The sequence below is a fragment of the Protopterus annectens genome, chromosome 1.part0 (genome assembly GCF_019279795.1).
Source record: "Protopterus annectens isolate FY-2018-M chromosome 1.part0, PAN1.0, whole genome shotgun sequence".
In the NCBI taxonomy this organism is placed as follows: domain Eukaryota; kingdom Metazoa; phylum Chordata; order Ceratodontiformes; family Protopteridae; genus Protopterus; species Protopterus annectens.
The window spans coordinates 1,414,275,826-1,414,290,528 of record NC_056725.1 but is presented as its reverse complement, the minus strand read 5'-3'; the positions used below and the strand labels follow the sequence as shown (position 1 = coordinate 1,414,290,528).

At 44.5% G+C, this 14,703-nt stretch overlaps 1 protein-coding gene across 2 annotated transcripts in view; it reads left to right on the top strand.

The window, feature by feature from the left end:
- Nucleotides 1–14,703, top strand: part of LOC122798450 (TATA-box binding protein) — a 1,118,497-nt gene that overhangs the window by 70,458 nt on the left and 1,033,336 nt on the right. For both annotated transcript variants that reach the window (XM_044067383.1, XM_044067389.1), the window contains exon 2: nt 11,435–11,486. In XM_044067383.1, coding sequence (XP_043923318.1) covers nt 11,469–11,486 — 18 coding nt within the window. In that variant the 5' untranslated portion in view covers nt 11,435–11,468. The remainder of the gene's footprint in view (nt 1–11,434; nt 11,487–14,703) is intronic.

Genomic DNA, 14,703 nt, shown 5'->3' with positions numbered 1-14,703 from the left:
TTTTTGCCTCCCCATTGAATTGCCAACTACAGAAATTCTGCACAAGGACTTGCCACACACAAGCATGGAAAGTGGATTCCCTCTCGTTCAGCTGGAAAAGCCACTGCCTCTCCTTTCAAAGGTACTCCTAAAAGTCAGACAAGAAAAGCCAAAAATGATCCTGATTGCCCCGACTGGCCACCCCAGTACTGGTACCCAATCTTGAAGAACTTAGCTCAAGGTCCACCATGGATTTTTACCTCAAATTCCACACCTTCTGACTCCAAAACAATCGGATCCTGCACAGCCAGCTCAAAACCTTAAACCTGGCTGCATGGCAGATTCCTTAGACAAGCGGACAACACCTCTCTCTAAAGCTGTTATGGATGTCCTTTTGGAGGCCAGGAGGCCTAGCACCAGGAAATCCTATTCAGAAAAGTGGAAGAGATTCTGTGCCTGGAACCAGGCTCAAAGCTTTGACCCTCTTGTCCCAAATATTCCTCAGATATTACAATATTTAACTGAGATGCTGGACAAAGGCCTATCCTTTTCATCCATTAAGATGCACGCCTCTGCCATCTCTGCTCATTACAACACAGATCCTCCTATTTTCTCTCCTCCATTGCTAAAGCAGTACCTCAGAGGGGCTAAAAACCTAAGACCACCCCGGAGAGCACCAACACCAACTTGGGACCTCAATTTCCTCTTGGAAAAACTAACTTTACCTCCTTTTGAGCCAACAAATGCAGCAGAATTAAAATGTGTCATGGAAAACTGCTCTGCTTCTGGCAATAACCTCAGCACGAAGAGTCTCAGAGTTACAGGCACTAATGGCAGTGGAGCCTTTTATCATTTTTCACCAAGACAGGGTTTCTCTAAGAACAAACCCTTCATTTATGCCAAAGGTGGTATCCAGTGTGGCTTTTAACCAAACTATTCACTTGCCAACTTTTTATCCAAATCCCCAGAATAAAGGGGAGAGACTCCTGCATTCATATTCATTGGACATACACAGACAGTTACGTTTCTACTTGGACAAAACAAAAGCTTTCAGGAAAACAGAGCAATTGTTTGTAGCATATGCTGCAGGATCACAGGGAAAGGCTATTTCAAAGCAGACCATTTCAAAGTGGATAGGGCACTGTATCCGGTTCTGCTACACACAGCATGGGAAAACTGTAGCTAGCAACATTAGGCCACATTCCACCAGGGCAACAGCCACTTCAGCTGCCTACCTTAGAGGAGTACCTACCAAAGATATCTTGGAAGCTGCAACTTGGACTTCAGTGCACACCTTTACCAAACATTATCTCCTGCCTCTTTATTCTAAATCCAGAGCTGGCTTTGCCACTGCAGTGCTGCAGGGCCTCATAGCCACCCCAAATCCTCTGTAGAACCAGCCACCCCAAATCCTCTGTAGAACCAGCCACCCTACCTCAGCTTTGGGATTCAACCCAAGTGTAATGACTGCAGCAGTGAAACACGATGAGCTAGTACAGTTTTGTACCTACCATAAATGTAGATGTTAGAGTGTATTCACTGCTGCAGTCCAGGTTACCCTCCCTCCATCCCCTCTTATTTAACTGGGACTTATCCATACCTTTCTACCCTATACTACCTATGTGGAGTATTTGCTGGTAACTGAAGTTTTTGGTTTCATTTTTTATGTATGTTTTATTAGCAATATGTATTGCCTACCTGTTTGGGGGCACCTGGCATCTAGGGCAAGAAAAACTGAAGAAAATGGCGTCGGCTGCATCTTGTTTACCCCTGGCGCACTGACGTCAGGGAAGAAGTGACAGCAACTGACAGAACTCTGGCCGACTGCGGGACTGCCTGACGGCAGGATAATCCAAGTGTAATGACTGCAGCAGTGAATACACTCTAACATCTACATTTATGGTAGGTACAAAACTGTACTTTCTCAAGTATTTACATGAATTACTTAAAGATTGTTTGCTGCATGTTTCCATGAAGATGCATCTTGCAGCCATTTCAGCTTGTCTGCCTATGGACCCCTCCTTCTAAGTTTGTGGTCAAACAGTTTCTGAAAGGACTGTTATGAGACTCCCTTGCAAGCACATTCCTTCTTATTGGTATGTCAGTTTTGTTGTAGAAAAACTGACCATAACTTCCTTTGAACCGACCTGTCGGTCTGACTTGCAGTTCTTTTAAGTGTTGCTCTAACATCTGTAAGACAAGTGTCTGTGTTGCAAGCTCTCATGGTAGGTGAACCCTATCTGGGTTTTTCCACAAGGATAGGATCGCATTATGCACTAATCCTTCATCCATGCCAGAGTTGCTTCTGAGTTTTCTTTGAATCAAGCTGTCAGTCTCCCTGATTTTTTACTAGAGACAAAAAAATAAAGCACAGATTCTACATGTATTGGATGTGCACAGGCAGCTCAGCTACTACCTTTACAGAAGCAAGTCCTTTAGGAAGGCTAAACAGCTGGTTGTTTCCTATGCTTGAACTAAGAAAGGCCAACCCATGACTAAACAGATGGTATCCAAATGGTTGCCTGTGCCATTTGCCATTTGTTATTTGCTATTCCCTCCATGATATAACTATTCCAGGCAGAGTTAAGGCACATTCTAACAGACCCTTTTCCTGGAACGGGATGGACTCGAAGTATTCTAGAGGTAAGCACCAAAAGACAAAGAAACTACTGACCAAACTGCAGAAGTGTGCGAACCAAATACTCCACAATAAAACCACTGGTATATTGATGCTGTAGAAAATACTGGTAGTCCACAAAGTAAAGCAAAAAAGTTTATTGTAAGACCATAGAAAGCTGGTAAGCGCTTTCATCCTCAACAAAAGAACTTCATCAGACAAATTTAAAATCAAACCATTCTAGAGGCTACAACTTAGTCCTATCTTCATATCTTCACAAGGCACTATAAACTGGATTCCTTCTCTAGGCCCATGATAGGCTTTGCTCAGACCATTCTCCAGGGGCTCCTGGACCCTTATCCTTCCTCCTACCAGGTAGGGTAAACTTTGGGAATCTACCCGTAGGCTGCTGCAGTAGGGAGAATGAAAAACTTACTACAATTGTGTCTCCCATACTTGCATGTAACAGTAGATGTTCAAATTTCTTCACTGCTGGAACAACTGCACCCACCCTACCCCTTCTTAGATAGTTGAGAAGGGACATGCCCTACTTTGTTACTGAGGTTGTCCTTGTTGTTTTGATGGATTTTTTTTTTTGATTGTTTATTGGTTGTTGGCTCGTGATGAATCTTCCTTTCTCAGAGCAGTAAAATCCTGAAGGTTTACCTCTGGTTGCTGACAGGCTACACCCTTTTTAGAGGGACGTATATCAGTAGTCTGTGAGAGAGCGAGATAGAGAGGCACTAACCATAAGCTACTGCAACAGTGAAAATTTTGATCATTTACCGTTATGAGTAAGACTTGCACAACCATTACTTTTTTTTTTTAGGTTGTTTATACTTTTGTATTAAACACAGTCTATTCAGAGCTTTCTCCCTGTGAATTTCCTGCTTATCCTATATTTCACTTTCAAATCCTCTCTCTTTTGCTTAAGCAGCAGCCTGTGTAGTTTTGGAGGTATTGTTGTACATTGACTTGCTGAATGTGTTCGCAAGAGTCTTTCTTTTGCTTAAGCAGCAGCCTGTGTAGTTTTGAAGGTATTGTTGTACATTGACTTGCTGAATGTGTTCGCAAGAGTTTTTCTATTTCCAACATTCTATATCCTTGTATGGAAAAGGAAATATTCTGTATCTGTAACTACTGTTGACTTTTAGGCAGCTGGTCTCTTCTCAGATCACAGCTCTTGTAGACCATTTTGGTTGGCATCTACTTGTAACACAACTGGCTTTTTTTACCTCCTAACTTAAAATTGCAGCATCTGTAACTTGTTTCTTGAAGTGCAAATCTTAAAAAAAAAAAAGAGTGCATCATTCCTAGAGTTATTTTTAATATCTGTTCTTCAGGCATTGTCATTTGTACTGCTAGTCAAGTTTTGCTGTAGCAGATATCTGACATTATGACATTAAAATTTGACCTATGCAACTTTCAGAGCCTCGTTATTTTACGTTTGTTTGCTAGTGTAATATGCTGTTGCACACTGTTTTCCTTTCACACTATTCTTATGCTTGAGGCCACACTAGTAAGGTCATGAATTGTACACCACCTCCCAAGCCTTTAATTACCTAGGCCCAACTCTGTAAGAAATCTGTTGCTGAACAACACCAGAAGAGTCTGAGGCCTGTGTACGCAGTGTGGAGTTTTGTTCATTTAGACTTTCCTGCCAAAAACTTTGCTTATGCCTTAAATATAAAATTTGTCTTTAAGACCACTTCAGCTGTAAACCGGTGAGTAATGTCTGATGTTATGTGATCCTATCTCGCCTACATTCTGAACTGATGGGTTCGGAGCCGATCCCTCGGCTCCGACTCGGCACGCTTGTGCTATAGAGCGAGGCCTCTTATTGGCTGAGCTATCTTTATCCCAGGATGCACCACCACTAATCCCCCAGATCTCTTTGCCGCTTACAAAGCTAAGACGTGGTCTCAACTTGGCTGGGCTAAGTACTATTTATTTAGGCTTTTTCCTGTCAGAAATTTGCTTGATTTAAATTCAAAAGCTGTTTTAACAGCTATTGTTGTTATACGAGTGTGTCTTAGTAGTTTTGGTAGAGGATTTCGTGTTTTTTCCTGTCAGGGAAGGTTTCCCGTTTAAGTTAGAGGGGCCTTCCCCTGTTGTTTCTACTACCTTGGTTTTTTGTGTGTGGGTCAAGTACCCGTTTAAGTTAGAGGGTCTTGACCCTCTCTATCTGTCTTCTTCTGTGAAAATTGTTACTGTTTTCTAAAAAAAAAAAAAAAATTTTTTTACTTAAAGTTTAAAGTTATTAAAGTAGGGATATTTTATTTGCTGTAACCCTTCTTTTTGGTTGTAGACAACTGTGTTTGACCTTTTTGGCTATGTCTAAAGAACACAAACCCTCCGGGTTTAAGAAGTGCACGAGGTGTGGTTTCAAAATGTCCATAACGGACGACCACTCGTGCGTCTATTGCTTAGGCGCCAAGCACCTACAAGAATCGTGTAGCGTGTGTCACGCCTTTTCATCAAGAGTCCTCCAGGAGAGGAAGAACAAATTAATCCTGAAAGGATTAATCAAGCCATCCTTCGAGGAGGCTTTATCTTCCTCTCCTTCTTCTAAAAAGAAAAAAGCGTCGGCCCCGACCAGTCAGTCGGAACCGATTGCTAAGAAATCTAAGCAGACTTCTCCATCGGCTCCACGGACTTCGGAGCCGAGGGCGGAACGGTCTGCCTCGATGCCTCCAGCCTCTACCCCTCTGGTTTCGGAGCCGAGGACTGGGGCATCGAGAGGCGGGTCACCCTCTTCGGCTCCACTGATATTGGAGCCGATAAGGGTTACCGGCTCAGACTCTTCCCCTTCGGAGCCGAAGTCCTTATCGGCACCGAGGGAAATTACCTTGAGATCTCCCTCGGAGCCGATAGTGGTAGAGTCCATTCGGAGCCGGTCCCCGAGCCCTTCGGAGCCGATGGAGAAATCGGTTCAGGCCCGATCGGTATCCTCTAGATCATCCAAGATGTCTGATTCGGACATCGACAGGGTGCTCCTTCGACTCTTCCAGTCTCCGGTGTTCCAAAAGCTAGTTTCGCTCCAGCCCATTCGGCCGGAGCCGATGGTCCCCTACTGTGGTTCCTCCTCCAACAGCTTCGCACCGTTGGAGCCGGTGCTGGTGGAACCTGTGGAGGTGTTAGGGTCGGGCCCGACCCTTGCTCCAACTCCGGCTCTTGGGTCGGAGTTCAGTACACGGACTTCTTCCTTCGGCCCTGGGGAGGCTTCGGGATTGATGCTTTCGGTCCCAAGTCTCCCTCTTGGCGCGTCGGCGGCGGGAGTGCCGTCCACTGTCGTGGCCACGGAGGTGGGACCCTCCCAGGATTCTGGTGGTCCCGCCTTCAGGGCTATGAGGAGTGCATTAGCCAAATCTTCCTTGGCTACCTCCACGGTTTCCCCAGCTCCTTCCCTGCATACGGAAACTGGGTCGTTGGCAGTCCCCCTGTCCTTAGACAGCGGAGCCCCCGGGCCTCAGGTTACCCCCGCTGGGGTTTCTCCCCCTCCTGGAGGTCCTTCTGAAGCCTCTTAGGAAGAACCCCCCCAGGAAAAGATCGTGCAAGAGGAAGCACATTGACTCCCTTGATGAGTCTCTGACATCTGACACTGATCTCGATGATGCAGAGGGGTCCCCTAAGTCGTCCTCGGATGATGTCTCCTTTGCAGACATCCTGGAAGCCCTAAAACAACGAGGAGGCTGGCAGTCCAAACCTCCCTCTGCTGATGAGTTGGTGTTCCTGAAGGCCTTCGGGGCTCAGCCCTCCGCCTCCTGGGTGTCTCTGCCCTTCGATGAGCTCTTGGATTTGATCTGTCGAAGGGCGTGGGAACACCCAGACTCTGTGGAACCGGTGCCTGCTCGTCCGAATAAGTTCCTCTCTGCGCCCCCTGAAAAAGAGTTTCTAACTAAAGGTGTGGCTGTAGATGCTTTGGTGGTGGCATCTGCTTACCCAGCAAGATGTAGCAGAGGCTTCGACGTCCATCCATCCTCCTAATAAGGAGTCTAGGAGCATGGATCGGTACGGAAAGTGCACCCTCAGTTCAGCGGCCTTTACACCGAGGTCCTTGAACTACCTTACGCACTTTACCAGATTTCAGAGGGATCTGATTAAGGAGCTATCCGATACCCTATTGGGTAACCTGCCTGAGGAGCTGGCCCAGACAGTTGGCTCTCAGCTGGCTACGTCGTCCATTTCAAACTCGTCCATGAGGCTCATTTCTTATGCGGCCGAAGGGGCGAGTAGAGCGGCGGGTACAGGCATTGCTCTACGGAGACAAGCCTGGCTCCGCCTGTGTCATTTCGTGGAGGCCTTTAAGTCTTCCTTTGCCGACGCCCCCTTTGATGGGTCCTCCCTGTTTGGACCCAAGGTAAAGGACACACTAACCCGCTGTGAACAGGAGGGTAAGACTCTGACTGCCGTAGGGGCACGATTTTCCACTCCCTTCGGCCTTATCCCAAGGCTAAAGAGGAGGGAAAATGTGGTTCCAGAGATCTCAGAAGCCTTACCCCTCTCAGCAGGAGGATTCCCCTTCCAGAGGCAGAGGAGGGGGAAATTCTTCCGGAAGACGCAGTCCCAGAGGCGGCAGAGGCCCTCGCAACACTGGAGACCGCGAGTCCTTTCGTGGCTCTTCAGCCTTTCATAGTCCCTGAGGGATTGCCCGGCTGTGCAGCTCCGGAGCCAGTCGGGGGTCATTTCTCGAAGCACCTAAAGGCCTGGGAAGGTATCACTCAGGACCGATGGGTGCTTCGGATTATAGCCGGAGGTTACTCCATCCCATTCTCTCACCCCCCCCCCCCAGTCCAAAAAAATCCCGGACCCGCCACCCAGTCAACGGGATACCGCAGCCTCAGAAGTTTCAAAGCTGCTGCAAAAGAGTCCTCCAACCGGTCCCCGCAGACCAGATCGGATTAGGGACTTACTCAAGATTCTTTTGGTGCCAAAGACCGGGACTTGAGGCCCATTTTGGACCTCAGCATCCTAAGCCGTTCAGACAGAAAGTTCAAGTTCTGAATGGTCACCCTACAAACCATTCTCCCATTGCTGGAGAAGGGTGTTTGGATGTGCTCCATAGATCTCAAGGACGCTTATTACCATATCATGGTACATCAAGCGTCCAGGAGACATCTGCGCTTCAGCCTAGGAGGCAGTCCTTTTCAGTTCCGTGCGCTGCCCTTTGGTCTCACCACAGCCCCCAGGGTGTTCACCAAATGTTTGGCAGTCGTGACTGCTCACCTGAGAAGTCTAGGATTCCAGGTGTTTCCGTATCTAGACGACTGGCTCCTAACTGCCACCTCCAAGCATCTACTATTGCGGAGCCTACAAGCCACTATATCACCGGGCAGTTCCCTTGGAATCACCTTCAATTGGCCAAAGTCTGTGTTGCTGCCATCTCAACGCATAAGATTCATAGGGGTAGAGATAGACTCAAACCGAATGCGGGTCTATCTACCTACAGACAGGATACTAACCATACAGGCTCAAGTTCGAGCCTTACTTCCCAGATCCAAAGCCCCAGCCAGAATGGTCCTGCAGCTATTAGGATCCATGTCCGCCACGGTTCTTCTAGTTCCCCTGGCAAGGTTACACATGAGAATTCTTCAGTGGCTTCTTTCAGCTCAGTGGTCCTTCCAGGAACTCCCTCTCAGTCACCTCATATGGATCACGGAATCTTGCAAACGGGACCTTCGCTGGTGGCTAGTGCCCTCCAACTTGGATCAGGGACGACCCCTTGTTCTACCCCCTCCGGCGGCCATTTTGACCACGGACGCCTCCCAGACGGGGTGGGGGGGGCATTCCCTGGGCAGGTCAGTCCAAGGCAAATGGCACTCGGAAGAGACTTTACTTCATATCAACGTCTTAGAAATGAGGGCAGTGCTTCTGTCCCTTCAAGCCCTTCACGATTATCTCCCTCAGGGCGTAATTGCTGTTCACTCAGACAACATGTCAGTTGTCTGGTACCTGAACAAACAGGGAGGGACCAGATCCTATCCTCTTTGCAGAGAAGCCATGAGAGTTTGGGAATGGGCAGTCTCGACCAAACGCTTCCTAGTGGCTACTCACATACCGGGCAAGTTCAATGTGATAGCCGACAGATTGAGCAGAACCATCCTCTCTCCTCACGAATGGTCACTGAATATAACAGTGGCAAGTCAGATTTTCAGAAAATGGGGAGTTCCGTGTTGCGATCTCTTCACGACTCCTCTGAATGCAAAGTGCAAAGAGTTCTTCTCCCTAACCCTGGCTCCGGGGAAGAGCCCCATGGACGCATTAGTCCATCCTTGGCCCACCGGCTTGCTTTATGCCTTCCCTCCAGTTCCTCTCCTTCCCAGGGTGATTCAAAAGGCATCTCTCTTGGGGAGCAAAATGATCTTAATTGCTCCTTACTGGCCTTGTCAAGTGTGGTTCCCCTATCTTCGCAGACATGCTCTGGAAGGTCCATGGTTCCTGGATCAGATCCCAGACCTACTTGTTCACCAATCGGGACTATCCCACCAGTCCCTACACACCTTAAAATTGACGGCTTGGCTCCTCCTCTTCCGACGATAGTCAGGAGTCATACATTGGATCCAGATGTTGTACACATATTGTCTTCGGCCCATAAGTCAGCTACAAAGAAACTGTATTCTAGCAAATGGAAAAGATTTGCTATTTGGGCTCAACTCCGGGGCCTGGACCCCATTTCTACTCCCGTAGCAGAGGTACTAAAATTTTTGACTTCTCTTTTCAATCAAGGCTCTTCAGTTTCTACCATCAAGGTACAATTGGCAGCAATCTCTAATTTTCATGAATCCATAGACCCACCTTTAATGAGCAACAGATTGTATAAAACCTTCTTGAAAGGTGCTGCTCTATTAAGACCTCCGATTTCTCATCCTGCACCTCCATGGGATCTCGATATAGTGTTACGCCTTGACTTCTTACCCCTTTGAACCGGCAGCTACATGTGATGTAAAGTTCTTATCATGGAAGACAGCCTTTCTGGTGGCGATTACTTCTGCCAGAAGAGTTTCAGAGCTTCAAGCTTTGTCTGTAAAACCCCCGTACTTGGTTTTTCATAAAGACAGAGTATCCCTCAGGCCAAATCCTTCCTTTGTCCCTAAAATTTGTTCTAGTTTCTGCTTACAACAATCGTTAGAGCTTCCAGTTTTTTTCCCAAAATACTCTAACAAAGCGGAGTTCATATTCCACACACTAGATGGACACAGACAGTTACGTTTTTATTTAGACAGGACCAAACAAACGAGGGAAACAGATCAGTTGTTTGTATCCTTGCAGATAACAAATTGGGCAAAGCTGTCACAAAGGTCACTATTGCCAAATGGATCAAGGACTGTATTACTCAAGCTTATTTTTATTCTAACAAGGAGCTTACCACCTCTGTCAAGGCTCATTCTACAAGGGCTATGGCTACTTCGATAGCATTTCATTCTAAGCTCGCTATTAGTGACATTTGTGCGGCGGCTACATGGTCTTCCCCGCACACCTTCATTTCCCACTACAAATTAGATGTGGCATCTAGAGGACGAGCTTCATTTGGTTCCACAGTGCTCAGGAGTGTTTTCCAATGAGCCACCCGGGATTTAGGTGCTAGGGACGCTGTCCCATCAGTTCAGAATGTAGGCGAGATAGGATCACATAACATCTTTTAGTTATGTACTCACCATAACTTCAGATGTTTGGGATCCATCTAGTCTACATTCCTAATAACCCACCCTCCTTCCCCCTTCCTTGGAGATCAGAGGATATCAGAAGGTCCGAATCCTGTTGTTTCATCTTGAAACATCTAACAATGTTATATAATCTAGTTGTGCATGTGTGCATGAATGCGGACAAACAAGATCTGGGGGATTAGTGGTGGTGCATCCTGGGATAAAGATAGCTCAGCCAATAAGAGGCCTCGCTCTATAGCACAAGCGTGCCGAGTCGGAGCCGAGGGATCGGCTCCGAACCCATCAGTTCAGAATGTAGGCGAGATGGATCCCAAACATCTGAAGTTATGGTGAGTACATAACTAAAAGTTAATCACTTAATTCATATTTTTCTGATCACATACATGAATCTCGCCTTTCTTTGCAACTGTGACTATGCCATTTATGCTTTCTCCTCCTCTGGTTGCTTCTTAATGACTCTTATGGTTTCCTTGTAATTTAGTTCTTTGTACTTTTCTTTGAGAGGTCCTGGTAGTTTTCTGGAAATTGCTGTCTCTGGTACACAGGGTCAGTGTATGTTGGTATTCTCTTGACAAGCCTTTTAAGTCTGTAGTTAGCTATACTTTTTTTGCTTCTCTTTTTGCTCAATATGTATGTGGTTCATATTATTAATGCATTATATTTTAAGCTTGGTAGACACACTGCAGATTTTGCATTTTACAGATAAACGTTTATTTACAAAATGTAAGTAAAATAATGGTATTGTTTTACAAAGTGTCGAAGTCTATAACAGGATGTGGTTGATTTGAAGAGTGAAGCAAAAGACCCCATGCTCCAACTCCTGTTAAATTCCCATAATATGGAATGTTGCGCAGTTACAGTTGCCTGCATTGGTGGTACAGGTTTAAGATTGTATGCTGCTGTGGCTTAGGCATTTACTGATGCTTGTAGGTGCTGCTTTATTTGCATTTTGCAGTTAAATTCAATATAATTTTGGTCTTTAAGTGTGATTGGATGTTTTAGCAATAAGTAAACTTTGAATGGCATGAAACTAGAAAAAATAAATTTTCTTGTACTTAAGTAATCTGCTTGCCCTTAAAGTATAGTCTGTTGCAGGTAGTATCATTAAACGTTATGCAGATTTTATTTTTTTGCATTTATAGTATTTGTAACTGATTGTCTTTCCCTTTTGCAGTTGGCAATATTGTGGTGTTCCTTTCTTGTAACTGATGGAGGGCAAAGATATGGTAAGTTACCATTACTGCATTGCTGGGTGCTAAATGTTCAGTTAATCTTACTATTTTTTGGTGGGTTCATATATGTATGGTTGTACATGTAATATACAGGATGCATGCATTTCTTTTCTCAAATTTTATTTAGTGATCATTCAATGAAATCCCAGCTGATGTAATGCTGTCCTTTTCCCAAGTGTCAGTGCATCTGTGGTGTAACCCTGCTGGATATATTAAAGCAAGTATGTTTGGGAGGAGGAGCATCCCTACAAAAACACTTGTACCAGTGTTGTGATGATAATGGGGCAAAGTAGAACTAGTCATCCAGTGGGACTTTACATATTCTAAATGACAAAAAGTGTGTGTTTGTGTGTCTCATACATACATACATATATATATATATATATATATATATATATATATATATATATATATATATATATATATACACACCCACACAAATTTTATAGATGTATAATTCAAGTTTGTACATCTAGTCTGTATGTAGTTTGCGTTTACATCTGTGCACCTGTATTTGTATAGTTTTATGCATCTTACGGGCATGTGTATTGTTTGTGAGTGTGTGTATCTATGTATGTGTGTTTTACATAATATATATATATATATATATATATATATATATATATATATATATATATATATATATATATATATATATATATAATTTTTTTTTTTGTAGATTATATAATGTATAGAGAACAAGGGCGCCCGCAAGCATGTGCAAGGGGAGTGCACTTGCACCCCCCTGGAATTAGCTGGCCAGGAGATTAATTTTCATTTTTTTTTTTTAAGGGCATTTTTCTTCAAGAACGCCCTTTATGTACAGCTGCACAGACGGAGCAGGTGTTTGCGACTTGTTTACGTCTTCTCCGTCTGTGCAACTGATGGGTTGCATTTTCATCTTCTGTGCAGAATTTGAATTTCAGGAGATGTTTGGACTACGGACGAACATACAAGTGAGAGGTGTGTGTGTGTGTGTGTGTGTGTGTGTGTGTGTGTGTGTGTGTGTGTGTGTGTGTGTGTGTGTGTGTGTGTGTGTGTGTGTGTGTGTGTGTGTGTGTGTGTGTGTGTGTGTGTAAGAAATAGGTAGGTAGGGGTGTGTGTGGATGTAAGAAGTAGGTAGGTAGGGGTGTGTGTGGATGTAAGAAGTAGGTAGAGGTGTATATGTGTTTATATATAAGAAGTAGGTAGGGGTGTGTATGCGTTTATGTAAGAAGTAGGTAGGGTTGTGTATGCATTTATTTAAGTAGGTAGGGGTTTGTGTGTGTGTGTAAGTAAGAGGGAGGTAGCAGTGAGAGTGCTGTACAAAATAACATGAACAGCAGTGAAGTGCAAGCAAGAGGATATTCCAGAGGCATAAGTAGCGCAGGGCCTTTAGGGGAAATAGTGTGACGTGCACGATATGCAAACCCCACAAAAGAGAAAGCAGCCACACCGGTCCAGTAGCAATCGGGGCAAAAAAAGCTCACAATCAGGCACGAATGAATCACGAACAGTTTATGTTGCACGATATGCAAATTACTGCATAATGGTGTGGAAATGAGGTTCTATGCAAACAAGGCACAGGGAATATGCAAACAGTGGCACTGAAAGTTGCAGAGTGATTTGGAAATGTACAACACAGGTGCACAGGGATGCAGTGATCTCCTGAACACCAGGAATTGCCAGTCTACAGGATGGCAGAATGCAAGTGATAGCAGCAGCTATAGCAGGCATCATATGTTAGTGGCCACTGACAGAGCAAGAGCCTCTAACATTGCATGCCAAGGCCCTCCTTATGAGTTTAGTGGTTACTGCCAATGTTTGATGCATTTATGATAGTGTACCTTCTGCCATGTATCCTGTTCTGTCCCCTATCCCTGTGTTACCCTGACTTGCCACTCTCTATACCTTGTTATCCAGTCCTTCCAATCACCAAGCTTCCATTCTCTATTGGCATGTTTCTACCTATTGATGATCCCACTGTTTGTATAAATATCACCATGCCCATCTATATCTGCATTTTATGTTTGACTGTGCGCCTCCACAACATTCCCTTCTCTCTCTGTCTACCTCTCCAACAGCCCATTCCACACTACTTTACCCAGCTACCATCTTTTTCTAATAAAAAAGAGACCCTTTTCCACAAAAGGTACCCTTGTAACCATCCACGTATTACTTATGGTTGATCCCTGGGTTTCCTCTTTTATTCCCTTTTCTCTTTTTTTTTTTTTCTTCTCTTCCACTTCCTTCCCATTAATATGAGAATCTGGGCTGTCACTTTGCTTTGGTGGCCCTTGCTGGCCTGAATCCCACTGCACAAGTGTGACAATGAGGAGGAACTTAACTGTTTCTGTAAGCACAGTGTTTTGCACAGTCATGCACTCTTTCCGTGACATTCACATCTACAGTGGGGGGTTCAAAACTTGGCCATACCTCTCAGTTGTATAGGTTATTGCAGGATGTCCAGATTTGTGCCTCATATTTTTGGTGTGTTCCTCCTAAAATCTGTCCCTTTCTGGCACATAGCCGTGGATTGAAGTCAATAAATAATAACCGACATTTGAGTTTAGATGCCACATCCTTTGGAAAATTAATGGTAATGCAAAACCTATTATTCTACCAATTTTCCAAGTTTGTAAGGGCAATATTTAAAATCCATCCCTATTTGTCCCACCATAATTTTAGGCTTTGTCCAGATTTTTTGCTCTGTGAGAGGTATGACGTTGGCTTGCAATTATCTGCATTTTTGTCTCGTATTTTGTTTCTTTCTCATAAAATTGTGTTTTTCTAGGAATTCATTGAGGACTGAAGTCAGAAAATAATGGCAGACATTTTGGCTTTAGACTTCATATATTTCAGAAAATGCATACTAATGAAAAACTTGCTCTAGCTACTTTCTAAGGAGGTAGGGGGTGTATGTCTGGGACTCATACCTCTCAACTGTACAGATTTTCATAGAATGTCTAGATTTTTGCCTTATATGTTTGGTCTGTTCCTCATAAAATTCTGTTTTTGACAAATCACTGAGATGAGCTAAGGATTAAAGTTACTAAATGACATGCATTGGAGTTTCCGACTTAATATCCTACAGAAAATGCATTGCAACACAAATTCTGTTCTAGCTACTTTCTAAATGTGTCCCTAGTTTGGGGCCTTTGTGAGTGTGTGTGTATGTATGTATAAGAGGGAGGTAGCATACCCCTCGACTGTCCAGGTTTTTGCAGAATGT